This window comes from Lithobates pipiens, unplaced genomic scaffold (genome assembly GCF_037356315.1).
Source record: "Lithobates pipiens isolate NorthernLeopardFrog02 unplaced genomic scaffold, aLitPip1_a1.2 Scaffold_8, whole genome shotgun sequence".
NCBI classification, from domain to species: Eukaryota; Metazoa; Chordata; class Amphibia; order Anura; family Ranidae; genus Lithobates; species Lithobates pipiens.
In genome coordinates, this window is record NW_027507903.1 from 73,071,108 (window position 1) to 73,093,855 (window position 22,748).

At 50.3% G+C, this 22,748-nt stretch overlaps 1 protein-coding gene across 1 annotated transcript in view; it reads right to left on the bottom strand.

Annotated features, from left to right (window-relative positions):
* Nucleotides 1–11,994, bottom strand: part of LYSMD2 (LysM domain containing 2) — a 92,780-nt gene extending 80,786 nt beyond the window's left edge. Inside the window, exon 1 of the mRNA XM_077473147.1 lies at nt 11,675–11,994. Coding sequence (XP_077329273.1) covers nt 11,675–11,917 — 243 coding nt within the window. The 5' untranslated portion in view covers nt 11,918–11,994. The remainder of the gene's footprint in view (nt 1–11,674) is intronic.
* Between the last annotated feature and the right edge of the window lie 10,754 nt (nt 11,995–22,748).

Sequence of the window (22,748 nt, forward strand, 5' to 3'; positions counted from 1 at the left end):
AGCTCTCAACAACCAGTTGCTTAACACCAAGCCAGTGCAGAGACCCACCACCAAACAGACCACTAGTGAGACCCCAGAACTAGGCTGCAAAAGGTCAGAGCGAAGTCCACCTCTGACCTGCAGCGACAGGCCCCCAAGAGGGGGGAACAGACAAAGACATAGCCCACAGTAAAGCAGAGGGTGCCAGTGCACCTTACGTACCTGGGCTGGACCGGTGCTGGGGGCGCCTGTCTCCGCCATAGCTGGCTTGCACTCTTCCATCGTTTGAGTGAGGCAGCTATTTTTCAAACAGCTCTCATTTTAAATTTTCCCGGCCGCCGCGTCATCAAGGCCGGTCGGAAGCGGAAGCACACGGTCACCTGACCCACCCCATGACCCCTGCGTTCCAGGCGCTTGAACCACGGCGCCACGCCCCCTCAGAGCGCCCGCGCGTCACCGTGAACGACGCCGTCGCCGCCCGGGACCCGGCGCCGAAAACGGAGCCATGCCGCTGACCTGCAGCGGCCTCCGCCAGCAACAGAGCCCTCCCTGCGCTACCAAGCGGACACCGGGCACCCGACGCCGGCACTCCAAGGGTCCTTACTCCCGTGAGATGGCGGGACCAGGAGCTCCAGGAGTCCTCTCCCCGTGGAGATGCTGCTGGGGGTCAAAGAGAAACAACCTGCAACGAAAGGTAAGCCTTACTCCCCTACAGAGAGTGTAGCTCTCCCTGGTTCAGGCACATGCTTCCTCCAAGGAGGAAACACAATAACTGAAGCCATGGAGGAAGAGGAGGTGTTTTTAAAGTGGGCATGTGTTTCCTGATTACAAGGTGGAGCTACACTCTCCGGGGTTGTCCTGAAAGGCGATTTGAGAAATTAGGGGTTCTGTTGAAACCAAACCACGGTCAGGTAGACCAACTAAAATTTCAGCCACAACTGCCAGGAAAGTTGTTTGGGATGGAAAGAAAAAGCCACAAATACCTTCAGGTGAAATACAGGACTCTCTGAAAACATGTGGTGTGGCTGTTTCAAGATGCACAACAAGGAGGCACTTGAAAAAATATTGACTTCATGGTCGAGTCGCCAGAAGAAAGCCATTATTACACAAATGCCACAAAGTAGCCCACTTACAATAAGCCAAACAGCACAGACAAGCGACAAAAATTGTTGTCCACAACCATAAACGCTACATTTGGAGAGGAGTCAACAAGGCCTATGATGAAAGGTACACCATTCCTACTGTGAAACACGGAGGTGGATCGCTGATGTTTTGGGGATGTGTGAGCTACAAAAGGCACAGGAAATCTGGTCAAATTTGTTGGCAAGATGAATGCAGTACGTTATTAAAAAATACAAGAGGAACATTTGCATTCATCAGCCAGGAAGCTGCGCATGGGATGTACTTGGACATTCCAACATGACAATGATCCAAAACACAAGGCCAAGTCGACCTGTCATTGGCTACAGCAGAATAAATGAAGGAGACTCTGGGGAGATCTCAAAACGTGCAGTTCATGCAAGACAGCCCAAGAGTTTACAGGAACTGGAGGCTTTTGCCAAGAGGAATGGGCAGCTTTACCATCTGAGAAGATAAAGAGCCTCATCCACAAATACCACAAAAGACTTCAAGCTGTCATTGAGTAAACACTGCTGATTGCTTATAAATGGCTTCAGGCAAACTAACCACAAGTGAAAGAAAAGATATTGTGTTATTCATATTCTCTGAAAAATGGACTAGAAATCATAAATTCTGCCTGGGTATGTAAACTTATGAGCACAACTGTGTATATATAGTGAATAAATAGTGGGTTTTGCAAATTTTTATGTTAAACTGTATTTACATGGCGGTTTATCAAACGCAAGTTTTTGGAGAAAATACACTTTAATTTTAATGCACGCAAACACAATATAATAACCAATTTTTTGGCATATATACGTCGAGTAAATATATAGCAAACATGTCACTCTTTAAAGCGGAGTTCTGCTGCCACACAGCTGGTTAAAAGCTCTCTTACTGGGCCGGCAGCAGGGGAAGGAGGAGCGGGGGACGAACTTCTGATGTACCTTGCCACAGCAAGGTCAAAAACAGGTACCCATCACCCGTCCCCCCTCCCCTCAAAAGGTGCCAAATGTGGCATCGGGGGGGGGGGGGGGGGGGGAGGACTGAGAGAAAGATAAGCAGGGCTTCCCCTTTTGGGTGGAACCCTGCTTTAAAAGTGCACACGTTTTTTGGAATGGCGACAAGCTACGTCGCTTTAAAGGCTTATACAGATTACCAGTTTAGCGTAAGGCTGGATTCACACCTATGCATTTTAAGTGCTTTTTGCATTTTGCAGATTTGCACTACAGAACGTGTTCCATAGGAAACCATGTTAAATGGGCTGTAGCGCAAATCTGCAAAGTGCAAAAAAAAAAAAAAACACAAAAAATGCATAGGTGTGAATCCAGCCCTACAGGGAAGGTCTGGTGGTAGAATTATTTATTTTATTTACACTGTCTCTTTACATTTTCTTAATCAGTTTTATTGCTGTTACAAGGAATGTAAACATCCTTTATAACAGCAATAGGCAGTGACAAATCTGGAGAGATGGAGAGATCTGGGGTCTAAACCTCTTCTCAGCCCTAAAAGCATCCAATCACATCAGAATAGTTTTTTTTGGATGCTTTGCCAATTTAAAAATTATGTTGTTTACATCAGGGAAACCAGGTGATGTCATTTCCTGTTTCCTGTACCATAGAGTCCTCCATGATGTCTGTGGTAAGCTGGTGGAATCGATGACTTTCATTCTGTTTCACTGCCAGGAGAGGCATCGGCAGGGGCTTTGGGAGGGCGACCCATTCTGCTGCCTTTAAAGTGGCTGTAATCCCTTACAAACCACTTTGACCTACAGGTTAGCCTAGAATAAGGCTTACCTGTAGGTCCAAGAAATATCTCCTAAACCTATATGGTTTAGGAGATATTTGCCCGAAAACAGGCACCGCTGTCTACGGCGCATGCGCCATAGACAGCGGCGCGCAGGCGCACTGAGCGCGGCATTCTCAGCGTCGGAGCTGCCACGCATGTCGGCTCCCGCGCGCATGCGCGGGAGTGACGTCATCATGGCTTCGCCGAATGACAGCGGCGGAGCTGCGAGACCCCACCAAGAAGATGGATGCGGCGGACTACAGGGGACAGCGGCGACTTCGCTGGCTCCTGTGTCAGGTAAGTGACACATAATGGACTACTATGCGATGCATAGTAGTCCATTATGCTTTGCCTTTGCAGGGAATGAAAGAGGAAGTAAACTCATCAGGGTTTACTTCCTCTTTAAAAGCCAACCAGTGGCTAATTAGCCACCGGATGGCTTTTAAAGAAAAAAAAAAAAAAAAAGACGAGGCAGCCGGCTTAAAAAATAATAAAAAATAAAAAAATGATAATCCCCCCCCCCCCCCCACTGCTGTCATATTTGGCACCTTTTTGAGGGAGAGGAGGGAACGGGTACCTGGTTTTGACACTTCTGCCTCAGTTCATCATGGCGAACTGAGCTGGAAGATGGCCCCCCCCCACCTTGCAGTTGGTCCATTTGCAAAGCAAAAGGTAGAAAAACCTTCTCTATGAAGCATCCCCCAGCCACCCCAATACTTACCTGAGCTCCATTGCGATTTAGCGATGTGCACGACAGCCTTGACTCTCCCTCCTCATTGGCTGAGACAGCAGATGAAGCCATTGGCTCTTGCTGCTGTCAATTACAGCCAGTGAGCCAATGAGAAGAGAGATGGTGCAGGGATCAAGCTGCGGCTCTGTGTGTGAACAGACACACAGAGCAGCAGCTCGGGTGCCCCCCATAACAAGCAGCACTTGGCAGGAGGGAGGGGCCAGGAGTGCCATTGGGAGACCTCAGAAGAAAAGGATTGCGGCTGCTCTGTACAAATTTGCTGAAGAGAGCAGGTAAGTGTAACACGTTTGTTATTAAAGAGAAAATTACTTTAATGTCACTTTAAAATTGCACTGACACCCGCTGAAACGAGCAGTATGACTTCACACGGATACAGTGTGGGATAACGCATGTAATTCACACAGGAATCACAGCACATTCCTCTGCGAATTACATGCAGTGTCTCTGGGGTACGATTTGAGCCATGGATTTGTATTGTTCAGATCACACTAAACTCATGCAGGACCCCTTTTCTGTCCACACCAGAATTACCTGTAAAATCCTTTTCTTTGAGTATATCACAGGACACAGAGCACCCTAGTAATCACTTAGTGGGTATATAGGCACCTTCTGGTGATGGACACTGGTATACCGAATACAGGAAGTTCACTCCCTATATAACTCCTCCCACCAGGAGTACCTCCGTGTTTGTAGCAAAGCAATATACTTAAACCCCAGAGAGAGGGGCGGGACTGATGCGTCCCGTGATGTACTCCAAGAAAAGGATTTTACATGTAAGCTGTTATAATAATCCTATTTTATTATCGCACATCAAGGGACACAGAGCCATATTTATTAACTATATGGGATGTCCCATAGCAATGCTATTTGACAGGAGGGAGACAACCCATAGGGTACCCCCAGACTTGAGGATCTATACTGCAGCCTGCAGCACACTGTGCCCAAAGGCGATATCCTCATGCCTTCTTACATCCACCTGATAAAACTTGATGAATGTATGTACTGAAGACCAAGTTGCGGCCTTACAGATCTGAGCCATGGAGGCCTGGTGATGCACTGCCCAAGAAGCACTAACTGCCCTGGTAAAGTGCGCTTTGACTTGAAAAGGTGGAATCTTAACCCTTAAATCATAAGTCTGAATTATAACTTGCCGAATCCACTTGACAACAGTGGATTTCGGCGCTGCCTGTACTTTCTTAGGACCCTCTGGCATTACAAACAAGATATCAGTCTTTCGGATCTGAGCGGTTGTCTTTAAATAGACCTTGACTGCTCTCACCACATCAAGACAATGTAGTGACTTCTCTTTCCTGGAACATGGTTTTGTAAAAAAAACGATGGCAGGACTCTGTCCTTGTGAATAATCAAGTATAGCTCTTTACAAGAAAGAGCAGTTAATTCCGAAACCCTCCTTGCTGAGGATATAGCAACCAAGAACACTAACTTTCTTGTCAGAAGGACTAAGGGAATATACTGTATCAGTTCAAATGGCTGTTTTTGTAACTCTGACAAAACTAAGTTCAAGTCCCAAGGGCTCAAAAGTGATTTAACTGGCGGATTAAACCACATCACCCCTTGTATAAAACCCGGGACTAAATAACCTGAAGCAAGCGGGTTTTGAAATAAGACCGATAAAGCTGAGACTTGGCCCTTAATAGTACTCAAGGCCAACTTCATCTCTACCCCTAATTGTAGAAAGGCAAGAATTCTGCCTATGATATACCTCCAAAAGGTGCCAACCCTTGAACTCACACCAGGAAACATAAGCCCTCCAGACTCTACAATATATAGTTCTGGAAAATGGCTTCCTTGCATTAATCAAGGTAGAGATAACTGACCCCAAAAAACTGTTTCTTCAGAATGTGGGTTTGAATAGGCAAGAAGTTAAATTTAGAGTTTTTTAAGGTAGGATGGAGTATTGGCCCCTGTGAGAGGAGGTCTGGCCATAGTGGAAGGGACCATGGACCCTCCACCGCCATCTTCACGACTGCATACCAGGACCTTCTGGGCCATGCTGGGGCTACCAGAATAACCGGCTTTCTTTCCAGCTTGTCATGGTAGCAACTGCATGGGGGGGGGGGGGGGTGCATAAATCAGTGGGAACTGATCCCACTGGGTCACCAACACATCTGTTCTGTATGCGAGTGGATCCCTTGTTCTGGACACAAAGTTGACCAACTTCATGTTGAATCTGGATGCCAGAAGATCTATGTCCGGAGTCCCCCATCTTTGGCAAACAGCCCAAAAAATGTAGGGGTGAAGGGACCATTCCCCCGGTAATAACTCCCTTGGACCTGTAATAGCACCCGCCAGGAAAGACTTTAGGTAACGTAGGCATGACTTAAAGCGGGATTCCACCTTAAAGTGGAACCTCCGCTGATCGGATCCCTCCCCCCCTCCGGTGTCACAATTGACACCTTTCAGGGGGGAGGGGGGTGGAGATACCTGTCAAAGACAGATATTTACACCCACTTCCGGGCATAGACTCCCGTGGGAGTCTACGCCATTTCCTGCCATGCCGCGCTGTCTGCTGAGACACACGGGTCCCAGTGACAGCGCGGAGATTTCCTATGGCGCGGCGCGACTCGCGCATGCGCAGTAGGGAACCGGGAAGTGAAGCCGATTCGCTTCACTTCCTGGTTCCCTCACCTAGAATGGTGGCGGTAGCAGCCGAGAGCCGAGCGATCGATCGGCCTCGGCATCGCTGGAACCCGGGACAGGTGAGTGTCCATTTATTAAAAGTCAGCAGCTGTAGTATTTATAGCTGCTGGCTTTTAATATTTTTTTTTTTGGTGGAATCCCTCTTTAAGCCCTGCAAAGAGAAGCGTTACAGGCAAAACCCTGTGCTTCGTATACGAGGCCTGGGTACCATCCACCTTGGCCTCAGTGGCACTTTGGATGGATCCGGTCTGTGGAGGCTATTTAAATCCAGCATGGATCCCTCCTGGAGCTCCTCAGAGCACATCTACACTCGTGGCCAACACCTTAGACACTGGCGAAAAAACTGATGTGCTCCTGGAAGGAGGAGGGGTTATATAGGGAGTGAACTTCCTGTATTGGGTATACCAGTGTCCATCACCTGAAGGTGCCTATATACCCACACAGTGATTACTATGGTGCTCTGTGTCCCGTGATGTACGATAAAAAAAATGATTGTAAAGGTTCCTTTTTTTAAAATAACAAACATGTTATACTTATGTAGCGGCGGCTCCTGAAGAGAACATGCTATGCGAGTTTGTCTAAAGTTGCCTAAACTGCAGTTTGGTTTGGGTACAATTATCTATATTGGGCCTCAGTATCAGTCTGACTGGACTGTGAGATGTTCAGCCTGGCCACAGGGGGCACCATCTCTTCTGGCAGGCATGGAACTATGGTCTGGTCAGGTGCTTAACCACTTTGCATCCAGGCCAATTCTGACATTTCTCTCCAACATGTAAAATTCATAATTTTTTTGCTAGAAAATTACATAGAACCCCCAAACATTATATATGTTTTTTTTAGCAAAGACCCTAGAGAATACAATGGCGGTTGTTGCAACTTTTTATCTCGCACGGTATTTGCGCAGCAATTTTTCGAACATGTTTTTTTCAGAAAAAAACAGTTTCATGCTTTAAAAAACAAAAAAACAGTAAAGTTAGCCCAATTGTTTTGCATAATGTGAAAGAGGAAGATACGCCGAGTAAATAGATACCCAACATGTCACGCTTCAAAATTGCACGCCCTCGTGGAATGGCACCAAACGTTGGTATTTAAAAATCCCCATAGGCGACGTTTTAATTTTTTTTACTGATTACATGTTTTGGGTTAAAGAGGAGGTCTAGGGCTAGAATTATTGCTCTCGCTCTAACGTTCGCGGCGATACCTCACGTGTGGTTTGAACACCGTTTTCATATGTGGGCGGGACTTATGTATGCGTTCGCTTCTGTGTACGAGCTCACGGGGACAGGGCCGCTTTCATTTTTATTTTATTTTTTATTTTTTTTCGTTTGACACTTTAAAAAAAATAAAAATAAATAAAAGATTATTTTTATTCCTATTACAAGGAATGTAAACATCCCTTGTAATAGGAATATGGCACGATCGGACCTATTTACAGTGAGATATGGGGTCAATAAGACCCCATATCTCACCTCTAGGCTGGGAAGCCTAAAATAAAAAATATAAAAAAAGGATCCTGGCTTCCCAGCCAAAACGGCGCTGTTAATTTGAATGCAGAGCCTGGGCGTGATGACATAACATAATGCCCGGCCTCCGAACGATCATAGAAACTCCGGGGACGATCTGGTCCGCCGGAAATCTCTATGGTATCATCCTGGGGGGCAGGCGGATCCTGTGACCAACTCACCGATGGAAGCAGTGAGTCGGTACAAGCACCGGAGGGCGGCGGGAGGGGGGGCGTCCCCTCCAGCCGCCCGTAAGAACGATCAAGCGGTGGATCAGCCGCTATGATCATTCTTATGGTGCAGGGAATCGCCGGCTAAAAATGCCGATATCTGAATGATGTCTGTGGCCTCAGGCATCATTCAGATATACCACCACAAAGCCCACAACGTCATATGACGTAGTATGGGCACCAAGTGGTTAAGTTACTCTCTCTCGGAGCCCGCCCAGTGGGAGTGGCGCTCTCGCTGTGCTTTCTGGGAGAGGGTACTTATGATGCAGAGGTCACGTGGTTCGGGGTTCTGACTTCATAGTCCTGGTCCTCCTGACCAGGCCCCAGGAAGGCTATGGCCTGGGGTGCGGATCCACCCGACTTGAATGTCTCAGGGCTGGCTAGCCCAAGGCAGGGAAACGAAAGGAGGATTCTGAGGTGGTTGGGTGCCGTCTCCGGTTTGGGAGACACCGAGTATATTTCAAGCATTCCAGGGGAGGACTCTTCGGAAGAACACCACATGCGGTTGGTTTCTTAGCAAGAGCCTGGAAGGGCTGAAGTAACCAAGAGAATCCGGTCTTGTGGATATCGCCAAGCGGGCTGAAAGAACCAGGTATCCTACAAGTGTTTCAAGCTTAGTTTTCCTACATGTTCTACAACGTCTGTGGCAGAGACATTATCTTGTATGTTCTACAACAATGTCTGTGGCAGAGACTTGTTCCTGAGTAAGCACCAAGTTGGCTGCTAGGCCTTGTGAGAGAGGGACTATCCAGCTGCGAATGGCTATTCTCTGGATGCAGTCAAAGTAAACAATTTCTTTAAAGCGGAGGTCCACCCTAAAATGGACCTTCCGCTCATCGGATTCCTCCCCCCCTCCGGCGCCACAATTGGCACCTTTCAGGGGGGAGGGGGGTGCAGTTACCTGGATAATCCAGGTAACTGCACCCACTTCCGGGCTAGCTCTCTGTGGAAAGGGGCGTACATTACGCCCCTTTCCGCAAGTGCCCGCCCCCTTCCGCAAGTGCCCCGCTGCCTGCTGGGAAACACACAGATCCCAGAGGCAGCGGGGACCGTCCTCATTGCGCAGCGCGGCTCGCGCATGCGCAGTAGGGAACCAGGAAATTAAGCCGAAAGGCTCCATTTCCTGATTCCCATAACCAAGATGGCGGCGGCAGCACTCGAGTATCGATCTAGAGATCGGCTTTGGGTGCCGACATCGCGGGCGCGCTGGACAGGTAAGTGTCACTATTTTAAAAGTCAGCAGCTGCAGTATTTGTAGCTGCTGACTTTAAAAAAAAAAAAAAAAAAAACGCAGAGTCCCGGCGGACTCCCGCTTTAACGTTTTTTTACTTTGACACTAAGAGCACCTGAACTTTCCTTTCCAACCCTCTGATCCCAATTTAAGAGACTGTTCAATTGTCTGAGTTTTGCAAATAAAATCCATTCAAGTGGATCTATTGTCAGTCTCAAGATACTGGGCCATTTGCCACGGGACATCCCCTAGACGTGCAACAAGGAGAACGGAAGGTAACGGTAAGCCCAAAAATAACCAGCAGCTCCTTCGGGGTTAGTGCTACACTTACCTGCTCTTTGCAAAGGTTTTGCACAGAGCGGCCTCCAATCCTCCTTTTCTGCGGTCCCCCGGTGGCGCTCCTGGCTCCTCCTCTTCATTAAGTACCGCCACGGAGAGCCACTATCAATGGGGGGGGGGCACTCGTGTAGGCGCGTGCTCTCGAGTCCTGTTGCTGCTTTCATTGACACAGACAGCAGGACCCGCCCCCCGCGTCACTGGATTTGATTGAGAGCAGCGGGAGGCAATGGCTGCTACTGCTATCAATCTATCCGATGAGAACCTGAGACAGCGGCTGGAGCTGCTGTGCTCGTCCCCGTCACTGAATCGATCGGGTTCAGGTGAGAAAAGGGGGGGCTCTGGGGGCGCAGTTGCAGCACAGAAGGTTTTTCACCTTAACGCGAAAAACCATGCGGATTTACAACTCCTTTAACATATACTGCGCAATCAATTTGCATGAACGTGTTACGATTTTGATGCGGTGTAGAATCCACAGCAAATTCGCTGTGAACTTGCGCTGCACCTAGTGTGAATTGAGGGAGATGGCGGGTTGCCAGCACTGTGTTTTAGTGTGAACCGGGGCTCAGGCCGCATTCACATCCATGCGTTGTGGGAACATGTGAAAAGTGTGCGTTGTACTTGCGATGCCATTAAAGTGGTTCTAAAGGTGAGATTTTTTTTTACCTTTAAAGCATCCCCCACCTTGTTGTGGCTGTCCCCCCAAATACTTACTGGAGTCCTGTATCGATCCAGCGCTGGGCCCGTCTTCTCTCGCCCAGGCTTGGCTGACAGCAGGGGGAGCCATTGTGTCTTGCCAATGTCAGCCATATTTAATGGGTGGGTCTGAACTGTGCTGTAGGTGTCTAGGGAACCACACAGCCCGGCTTGGGATTGAGCCCACATAAGTGCCCCTATAACAAGCAGCTTGCTATGGCGACAGACTCAGAAGATTGGGGCATTCTGTGCAAAACCATTGCATGCAAACGTGCCGCCGCTCTGCACCTAGGCCCAGCCACTGATGGGCTGCATACCTGGGTGCACTCGCCACAGTGCTGTCACTGGCACCACAACGCACACAGGGGGTGCAGGATTTCGCACGTGGCAATAAAATGACACAAATCTCTACACCAGAAAAGGTGCGGGAGAGGTTGTGCCATGTTTATAGGCCAGTCAGTTGAAGTGAATGTCGCGAAAAGCACGCCTACACCCGATGTGAATGGGGCCTACAGAGAGGAGCGAGGGGTCCCAGGTCATATGAAGGATGATGACTTGCAGCAGGTCAGCAATAGTGTGACCCCGAGGGGAAGTGATGTCCTATGTGATGTGTGGGCAGGGCCGCTGATAGGGGGGGACCACCAGCCCTTCTGTACTGGGCCCTGCCCTGTAGGGGGGCCCAGAGGCAGAGGGGGGACTCCCACATTATAGGGACTATACTAATCCTGAGCTAGGGTCCCATGTAGTGTGCGTGGGAGGAAGCAGAAAGCAAATTATTTAAACACTTTTGGGAGTAATCTGCAGCCGTATGTCCAGACTATTACATACAGTACATTACACAAGTCCCAGTCTCTTCTATATCAATACGCCGGCCGGGACTTGTGTAATGTAATTGTCTGGACATACGGCTGCAGATTACTCCCGAAAGTGTTTAAATACTTTGCTTTCTGCTTCCGGCTGTCCAACTTCGTGCCCAGGTGGAAGGAGCAGAGGTTTTAGAGGAGCTCAGCTTCTGGCCGGTCCCCACGCTCCCAGATCCAGAGGATCCAAGCCCCCCCACCCCAGGAGAAGCACTGCATGAGGACCCCAGATAAAAGAAGCCAGCAGGACCAGGTACTTGTGAAGTCGGGGGATGTTAGGTGGAGGTAGAGACTGGGCCCGGGCTCTGAGCATAAAGTTGGCCATACTGCATACTGCTCTCCCACATATCTAAAATATTGTGGGTATTCACCGTGCCCAGAGTGAAGTTTTTTCCCTGCTGTGTGGGAGGCCCCGCCAGGTAGACTGTACGGGGCCCCATGATTTTTAACAGCGGCCCTGTGTGTGGGGGTCACCATGACCTCATAATACAGAACATGTCCCCTTCCCATCCCCCTCTTACCGTCACTCCGTACTTCAGAGCGATCCCCTGCAGGGTGTCTCCGGGGCTGACCGGGTGATCTATGAAGCGCTCAGCCCAGGGGATGGTCACACTGGCCGTGCTGCCGTATGAGCGGGTCTTGGTGCGGGCCAGGCTCAGCGACAACTCGGCCTCAGACTCCCCCTCCGAGCCGGGGAACGCCGTGTATCCCAGCCGGCTCCCTCCATCCCTGTGCGGGGGCAGCACCGGAGAAAGTTCCGCCATCTTCTGCGGGGGGAGAACGGTACGGCGGAGGCTCTACACCGCCACTGGCATGATTGAGGGCCGCCGCTAGGGGCGCTACACCGGCCGGGAGTACGGGGGGGCGGGGCCTGGTGTCCAGAGACGAATACATTCTCAGTGAGAATTCATCACCTGTGTGCCCGTCCTACTACCATCCATCACCCTGACTACCCACCATCCTCACCTGTGTGCCCGTCCTACTACCATCCATCACCCTGACTACCCACCATCCTCACCTGTGTGCCCGTCCTACTACCATCCATCACCCTGACTACCCACCACCCTCACCCGTGTGCCCGTCCTACTACCATCCATCACCCTGACTACCCACCATCCTCACCTGTGTGCCCGTCCTACTACCATCCATCACCCTGACTACCCACCATCCTCACCTGTGTGCCCGTCCTACTACCATCCATCACCCTGACTACCCACCATCCTCACCTGTGTGGCCGTCCTACTACCATCCATCACCCTGACTACCCACCATCCTCACCTGTGTGCCCGTCCTACTACCATCCATCACCCTGACTACCCACCATCCTCACCTGTGTGCCCGTCCTACTACCATCCATCACCCTGACTACCCACCATCATCACCTGTGTGCCCGTCCTACTACCATCCATCACCCTGACTACCCACCATCCTCACCTGTGTGCCCGTCCTACTACCATCCATCACCCTGACTACCCACCATCCTCACCTGTGTGCCCGTCCTACTACCATCCATCACCCTGACTACCCACCATCCTCACCTGTGTGCCCGTCCTACTACCATCCATCACCCTGACTACCCACCATCCTCACCTGTGTGCCCGTCCTACTACCATCCATCACCCTGACTACCCACCATCCTCACCTGTGTGCCCGTCCTACTACCATCCATCACCCTGACTACCCACCATCCTCACCTGTGTGCCCGTCCTACTACCATCCATCACCCTGACTACCCACCATCCTCACCTGTGTGCCCGTCCTACTACCATCCATCACCCTGACTACCCACCATCCTCACCTGTGTGCCCGTCCTACTACCATCCATCACCCTGACTACCCACCATCCTCACCTGTGTGCCCGTCCTACTACCATCCATCACCCTGACTACCCACCATCCTCACCTGTGTGCCCGTCCTACTACCATCCATCACCCTGACTACCCACCATCCTCACCTGTGTGCCCGTCCTACTACCATCCATCACCCTGACTACCCACCATCCTCACCTGTGTGGCCGTCCTACTACCATCCATCACCCTGACTACCCACCATCCTCACCTGTGTGCCCGTCCTACTACCATCCATCACCCTGACTACCCACCATCCTCACCTGTGTGCCCGTCCTACTACCATCCATCACCCTGACTACCCACCATCATCACCTGTGTGCCCGTCCTACTACCATCCATCACCCTGACTACCCACCATCCTCACCTGTGTGCCCGTCCTACTACCATCCATCACCCTGACTACCCACCATCCTCACCTGTGTGCCCGTCCTACTACCATCCATCACCCTGACTACCCACCATCCTCACCTGTGTGCCCGTCCTACTACCATCCATCACCCTGACTACCCACCATCCTCACCTGTGTGCCCGTCCTACTACCATCCATCACCCTGACTACCCACCATCCTCACCTGTGTGCCCGTCCTACTACCATCCATCACCCTGACTACCCACCATCCTCACCTGTGTGCCCGTCCTACTACCATCCATCACCCTGACTACCCACCATCCTCACCTGTGTGCCCGTCCTACTACCATCCATCACCCTGACTACCCACCATCCTCACCTGTGTGCCCGTCCTACTACCATCCATCACCCTGACTCAGGGCTGGACTGGGACAGAAATTTGGCCCTGGACTTCATCCAGACCGGCCCACTTACATTTTGAGTATCCCATTAGCACTCCCTTACATCAGAGTGTCCCATTACCAGCCCCCTTACATCACAGTGTCCCATCAGCACCCCCTTACATCAGAGAGTCCCATAAACAGCCCCCTTACATTAGAGTGTCCCATCAGCAGCCCCTTTACATCAGAGTCCCATCAGCAGCCCCCTTACATCAGAGAGTCCCATCAGCAGCCCCCTTACATCAGAGAGTCCCATCAGCAGCCCCCTTTCATCAGAGTGGCCCATTGAGCCATCGGCCCACCGGGAGACTCCCGGTTGTCCCAATGGCCAGTACATGCCTGCTCTGACTACCCACCATCCTCACCTGCGTGCCCATCCTACTACCATCCATCACCCTGACTACCCACCATCCTCACCTGTGTGCCCATCCTACTACCATCCATCATCAACCTGACTACCTACCATCCTCACCTGTGTGCCCATCCTACTACCATCCATCATCAACCTGACTACCTACCATCCTCACCTGTGTGCCCATCCTACTATCATCCATCATCACCTTGTCTACCCACCATCCTCACCTGTGTGCCCGTCATACTACCATTCATCATCACCCTGACTACCTACCATCCTCACCTGTGTGCCTGTCCTACTACCATCCATCACCCTGACTACCCACCATGCTCACCTGTGTGCCCGTCCTACTACCATCCATCACCCTGTCTACCTACCATCCTCACCTGTGTGCCCATTCTACTACCATCCATCATCAACATGACTACCTACCATCCTCACCTGTGTGCCCATCCTACTACCATCCATCACCACCCTGACTACCCACCATCCTCACCTGTGTGCCCGTCCTACTACCATCCATCATCAATCTGACTACCTACCATCCTCACCTGTGTGCCCATCCTACTACCATCCATCATCAACCTGACTACCTACCATCCTCACCTGTGTGCCCATCCTACTACCATCCATCATCAACCTGACTACCTACCATCCTCACCTGTGTGCCCATCCTACTACCATCCGTCATCAACCTGACTACCTACCATCCTCACCTGTGTGCCCATCCTACTACCATCCATCACCACCAACCTGACTACCCACCATCCTCACCTGTGTGCCCATTCTACTACCATCCATCACCACCCTGATTACCCTCCATCCTCACCTGTGTGCCCATCCTACGACCATCCATCACCACCCTGATTACCCACCATCTTCACCTGTGTGCCCATCCTACTACCATCCATCATCAACCTGACTACCTACCATCCTCACCTGTGTGCCCGTCCTACTACCATCCATCACCACCCTGATTACCCACCATCCTCACCTGTGTGCCCATCCTACTACCATCCATCACCACCCTGATTACCCACCATCCTCACCTGTGTGCCCATCCTACTACCATCACCATCCTCACCTGTGTGCCCATCCTACGACCATCCATCATCACCCTGATTACCCACCATCCTCACCTGTGTGCCCTTCCTACTACCATCCATCACCACCCTGATTACCCACCATCTTCACCTGTGTGCCCATCCTACTACCATCCATCACCACCCTGACTACCTACCATCTTCACCTGTGTGCCCATCCTACTACCATCCATCACCATCCTGACTACCCACCATCCTCACCGGTGTGCCCATCCTACTACCATCCATCACCACCCTGACTACCCACCATCCTCACCTGTGTGCCCGTCCTACTACCATCCATCATCAATCTGACTACCTACCATCCTCACCTGTGTGCCCATCCTACTACCATCCATCATCAACCTGACTACCTACCATCCTCACCTGTGTGCCCATCCTACTACCATCCATCATCAACCTGACTACCTACCATCCTCACCTGTGTGCCCATCCTACTACCATCCGTCATCAACCTGACTACCTACCATCCTCACCTGTGTGCCCATCCTACTACCATCCATCACCACCAACCTGACTACCCACCATCCTCACCTGTGTGCCCATTCTACTACCATCCATCACCACCCTGATTACCCTCCATCCTCACCTGTGTGCCCATCCTACGACCATCCATCACCACCCTGATTACCCACCATCTTCACCTGTGTGCCCATCCTACTACCATCCATCATCAACCTGACTACCTACCATCCTCACCTGTGTGCCCGTCCTACTACCATCCATCACCACCCTGATTACCCACCATCCTCACCTGTGTGCCCATCCTACTACCATCCATCACCACCCTGATTACCCACCATCCTCACCTGTGTGCCCATCCTACTACCATCACCATCCTCACCTGTGTGCCCATCCTACGACCATCCATCATCACCCTGATTACCCACCATCCTCACCTGTGTGCCCTTCCTACTACCATCCATCACCACCCTGATTACCCACCATCTTCACCTGTGTGCCCATCCTACTACCATCCATCACCACCCTGACTACCTACCATCTTCACCTGTGTGCCCATCCTACTACCATCCATCACCATCCTGACTACCCACCATCCTCACCGGTGTGCCCATCCTACTACCATCCATCACCCTGACTACCTACCATCCTCACCTATGTGCCCATCCTACTCCATCCATCGCCCTGACTACCCACCATCATCACCTGTCTGCCCGTCCTACTACCATCCACCATCACCACCCTGACTACCCACCATCATCACCTGTGTGCCCATCCTGCTACCATACACCACCACTCTGACTACCCACCGTCATCACCTGTCTGCCCATCCTACTACAATTCATCACCACCCTGACTACCCACCATCATCACCTGTGTGCCCGTCCTACTACCATCCATCACCCTGACTACCCACTGTCATCACCTGTCTGCCCATCCTATTACCATCCACCATCACCACCCTGACTACCCACCATCATCACCTGTGTGCCCGTCCTACTACCATCCATTACCCTGACTACCCACCATCATTACCTGTCTGCCCGTCCTACTACCATCCATCACGACCCTGACTACCCACAGTCATCATCTGACTGCCGATCCTACTACTAGCCATCACCACCCTGACTACCCACCATCCTCACCTGTCTGCCTGTCCTACTACCCACCTACATCACCTGTCTGCCCATCCTACTACCATCCATCACCACCCTGACTACCCACCATCATCACCCGTCTGTCCGTCCTACTACCATCCATCACCACCCTGACTACCCACCATTGTCACCTGTCTGTCCGTTCTACTACCATCCATCACCACCCTGACTACCCACCATCATCACCTGTCTGCCCTTCCTACTACCAACCATCCTGACCTGTCTGCCCATCCTACTACCCATCTACATCACCTGTCTGTCCATCCTACTACCATCCATCATCACCTTTCTGCCCATCCTACTTCCCACCATCATCACCTGCCTACCCTTCATACTACCATCCATCATCACCTGTCTGCCTGTCCTACTACCCACCATCATCACCTGTCTGCCCATCCTACAACCCACCATCATCACCTGTCTGCCCCTCCTTCTACCATCCATCATCACCTGTCTGCCCGTCCTACTACCCACCATCATCACCCGTCTGCCCTTCATACTACCATCTATCATCACCTGTCCGCCTGTCCTTCTTCCCACTATCATCACCTGTCTGCACGTCCTACTACCATCTATCATGATCTGTCTGCCCGTCATACTACTGTACACCACCTGTCTGCCATCCTACTACCCACCATCGTCACCTGTCTGCCCATCCTACGACCATCCATCATCACCCTTACTACCCACCTACATCACCTGTCAGCCTATCCTACTATCCACCATTATCATCTGTTTGCCTGTTCTACTACCCATCATCATCACCCCGACTAACCACCATCACCTGTCTGCCCATCCTACTACAAACCATCACCACCTGTTTGCCCATCTTACTACCAACCAACTTCACCTGTCTGTCCATCCTATTACCATCCATCACCTTCTGCCCATCCTACTATGAGCCATCATCACCTGTCTGCCTGTCCTGCCACCCACCATTATCACCTGTCTGCCCATCCTACTACCATCCATCATCACCTGTCTGCCCATCCTACTACTGTATATCTCCTGTCTGCCTGTCCTACTACCAACTATCATCATCTGTCTGCCCATCATACTACCAGCCATCATCCCTGTCCTGCCAGCCACTGTCATCACCTGTCTGCCCATCCTACTACCCACCATCATCACCTGTCTGCCCATCCTACTACTGTATATCACCTGTCTGCCCATTCTACTACCATCCATCATCACCTGTCTGCCTGTCCTACTACCCACCATCATCACACTGACTACCCGTCCTACTACCCACCGTCATCACCTGTCTGCCCGTCCTACTACACACCATCATCACATCTGCCTGTCCTACTGTAGGTGGGCAGTAGAGTTCCCCCCTGCTTACATACATAACCCTGCCTACCCTCCCTACACACTTCCATCATCCTGCCTCTCTGTCCTTCTGTACACCTGCTTGTTCTACTGCACACCTGCACCATGCTTGTTCTATCTTCCTTTCCTGCTACATGCTTGCATCAATCACCTTGCCCGCCTATCCTGCCACACTCATCGATCTTTCTCCCTGTCCTGCCGCACTCATCCATCATTGTGCCTGTCCTGCCGCACTCATCCATCGTTCTGCCTGTCCTACCGCACTCATCCATCGTTCTGCCTGTCCTGCCGCACTCATCCATTGTTCTGCCTGTCCTGCCGCACTCATCCATCGTTCTGCCTGTCCTGCCGCACTCATCCATCGTTCTGCCTGTCCTGCCGCACTCATCCATCGTTCTGCCTGTCCTGCCGCACTCATCCATCGTTCTGCCTGTCCTGCCGCACTCATCCATCGTTCTGCCTGTCCTGCCGCACTCATCCATCGTTCTGCCTGTCCTGCCGCACTCATCCATCGTTCTGCCTGTCCTGCCGCACTCATCCATCGTTCTGCCTGTCCTGCCGCACTCATCCATCGTTCTGCCTGTCCTGCCGCACTCATCCATCGTTCTGCCTGTCCTGCCGCACTCATCCATCGTTCTGCCTGTCCTGCCGCACTCATCCATCGTTCTGCCTGTCCTGCCGCACTCATCCATCGTTCTGCCTGTCCTGCCGCACTCATCCATCGTTCTGCCTGTCCTGCCGCACTCATCCATCGTTCTGCCTGTCCTGCCGCACTCATCCATCGTTCTGCCTGTCCTGCCGCACTCATCCATCGTTCTGCCTGTCGTGCCGCACTCATCCATCGTTCTGCCTGTCGTGCCGCACTCATCCATCGTTCTGCCTGTCGTGCCGCACTCATCCATCGTTCTGCCTGTCGTGCCGCACTCATCCATCGTTCTGCCTGTCGTGCCGCACTCATCCATCGTTCTGCCTGTCGTGCCGCACTCATCCATCGTTCTGCCTGTCGTGCCGCACTCATCCATCGTTCTGCCTGTCGTGCCGCACTCATCCATCGTTCTGCCTGTCCTGCCGCACTCATCCATCGTTCTGCATGTACTGCCGCACTCATCCATTGTTCTGCCTGTCCTGCTGCACTCATCCATCATTACACCTGTCCTGCTGCACTCATGCATCATTACACCTGTCCTGCTGCTCTCATCCATTGTTCTACCTGTCCCACTGCACTCATCCATCATTTTACCTGTCCTGCATCCATTGTTCTACCTCTCCTGCTGCACTCATCCATCGTTCTGCCTACCTGCCCCACTACACACTTCTATTGCCCCTAATGTCTGTCCTACCACACACCTCCATCATTCTGCTTACCTTTGATGCTACACACCTCAATCATTTTGCTTGCTCGTTGTGTTGAACAGGCCCACTGTCCTGCTGTGCACCCCATGTTCTTGCCTTTTTGTCTTGCTGCATAATGCCATTGTCCCAGGTGCTTCTGCACCATCACACCTCATCTTCCTGCCTTCATCTGCTGTTGCACCCCTTTACTTCCTGCCCCCTTGTATTTTTGCACACATCAGCTATAAGCCTTCTTGTCCCGTTGCACATTTCTTTTTTTTTTTACATTTCTTTTATTTTAAAGAGGAAAAAAACAGCTTTTACACAGACAGACATAATAGAAGCAATTGCATATAGACCTTGAGATAGGGCTTAAAGAGGAATAATTTCCTAAGTTGTCGCACAAAATCATACAGTCATGCTCCTTGTGTTATATAGGAACAGTATTAACAGACTCTCAGGGCTCTGCCATATATATATATATATATATATATATATATATATATATATATATAATATAATGTATGTGTAGCACTAACCCCCGAAGGAGCTGCTGGGTTGATAGGGCTTACCGTTACCTTCTTCACCTCGATTTGCATCTAGGAGTTTCCCGTGGTAGATGGCCCAGAAACTTTAGAGACTGACGACAGATCCGCTTAAAGGGATTTTTATTTGCAAAAACATAGTTAACGAACAGTCTCTTAGTATAGGATCAGAGGGTTAGGAGGAAAGTTCAGGTACTCTTAGTGTCAATGTCAATAATAAAGAACTGAGTTTTGGGACTAATTGTGCTAAATTGTACTTTGGCATCAGTTTGGCTGGGCTGTATAGAAGTTCTGCCTGGTCATAGGTGGGGTTATACACCTGTGGGAGGCTTTACAACGCAATCTGGTTGGACGCATTGGGTACCAATCTCAGTCTTGGAACCAATCGGTGGGAGTTTGTCTCACTGCCTAATCCAGGAAGGGGTACTTAAGGTGCTGAAGTCACGTGGTTCAGGGTTCCGGTCCAGAAGTTATTGCTGACTCCGTGATCTAAGTCCTCCTGACCAGCCCCTATGGCCCTCATGGCCTTGGGTGCGGATCCATTAATTTCCGAAGCTCAGAACTGGCTAGTTCGAGGCACAGTGACTGGAAGGAGGATTCAAAGGTGTTCCGGTGCCGTTTCGGGTTTTGGAGAGGCCCAGCAACTCTACATGCGACCAAGGGAGGACTCTTCAGTGAGAGAGCCATGCACAAGGCTGGCTGCTCAGTAAGAGCCTGGAAGCTGAGCTGCCATGGACATTGATTGAATCCACAATTCTTATGGTACTGCCGGACCGGCTGAAAGATTCTGGTACAGTAATAAAAGTTCCTACTTCTACATTTCCAAGTTTTCAACCATGTCTGTGTGAGAGACTTTGAAAAACTAGAATTACCTGTTGGCTGCTAAACCCAGAACCTAAGGATGTGCCCAACAGTTAAAGTGTCCAGTTGCGAGCGGCTGTTCCCAGGACTGTGTACATAAAGAGAGACTTTTGTTGAGGTCAGCAGTTCCAAGCACCTGAGCTAAACTCTACCCTGATACCCTCTATTCCCAACTTAGAGACTGAGTTTGTGCAAAATAAAAATCCTAACAAGAAATTCAAGTGTCAGTCTCTACAATTACTGGGTTATCAACCCCGGGAACCCCTAGACAAGGACAATGAGTACGAGCTGGAGGAGGTAATCGGTAAGCCCAGGAAAATTCCAGCCGCTCCTTCAGGGGTAAGTGATATATATATATATATATATATATATATATATATATATATATATATATATATATATATATATATATACTCTTAATTCCCCTCCACTAGAGCATGGCCATACTCCCTGGAACAGGTAAAGAGAGACCAGTCAGGTCTTTTTGTTAAAAATTTCTCCTCTTTGCCTTGCATAGTTTGTAGTAATATTTTCCATGGCATGTATGTCAGCTATTTTAGTAAGCCATAGCGAGATTGAGGGAGGCGATTCCTGCTTCCATAGGGCTGGAATGCAGGCCTTAGCTGCATTCAAAAGGTAGGCCACCATTGAGTTTTTATATTTACGCTTTGAGAAATCTGAGGAAGAAGAAGATATCTGGCTGGGTCTAATCCCAAATCAAGTTCAGTGAGCTGTTTTATAATATCTCGCACTTTTCGACCAGAACTTTTCCAGTTTCAGGCAGGACCAGAAAATATGCAGCAAGGTACCCTCTGCCTCTCTGCAGGGCCAGCAGATGTTCATCGCATTTTGTAAGAGAGATGGGACCTTGTACCACCGTGTACAGATCTTATAGATCAATTCTTGGTATTTACTAGCTACTGAGGAATAATGAGCAAAATAAAGAATGTGGTCCTGCTATTCATCAGAAAATATGATATCCAAGTCTCTTTCCCGTTTTCAAAGAAATCTGGGGAGGTTTCCCTCGGGAGGATGTATTAGCACTTTATAGGCCTCAGATGCCCTGTGGGCATACATTTTCTAACAGTGAATTAGTATGGTTTGACCACCCCTCGTGCCTCATCCCTTGTGCCAAAGACAGTTAAGGAAGTGGGTAAGTTGTTAAAGCTGCCACGAGTGTAATGGTGGATTAAACATTGGCTGTATTTCAGTTCTTGTCTTCAACCTGTAGTCTACAAGGTAGTTGCAGAGATGGAATTTACCTTGCCCAAAAATTTGTTTAAAACGGCTATCAGTATAGCCCGGGGAGAATGCTGGATTTCCCAATACTGGGTAAAGCCCTGTGATCTCCCCATCTGACTTGGATAAAAAATTAGTCTGCTGGACTACTTGGGGGGGGGGGGGTTGCTACTCAGGGGATGATGCCGTAGGTTTCCAAGGGTTCTTGGGCGTAACCATGGCAGACATTGTGGCAGGATCCCTTTACTAAATTGTTCAATTGATACCCACTTTTTATGTCCCTCGTCTCTGCACCATGCTAATACTCTGGTGAGATGGACTGCCTGATAGTATCAAAAAGGCTTTGGGAAGGCCATGCCTCCGTGGGTCTTAGCCATGGCCAAAAAGACGTGAGATAGGCGTGGATGCCTTTTCGCCCAAACAAATCTGATAAAGACAATGCACACTGACTTGAAAAAGGAGGTCAAAACAGCTATTGGCAAAGTCTGAAAAAGACAAAGTAACCTCGGCATAATATTAATTTTAAGAATGTTGTTCCAACCCATCCATGTGTATGAACCCTTGTTCCATTTT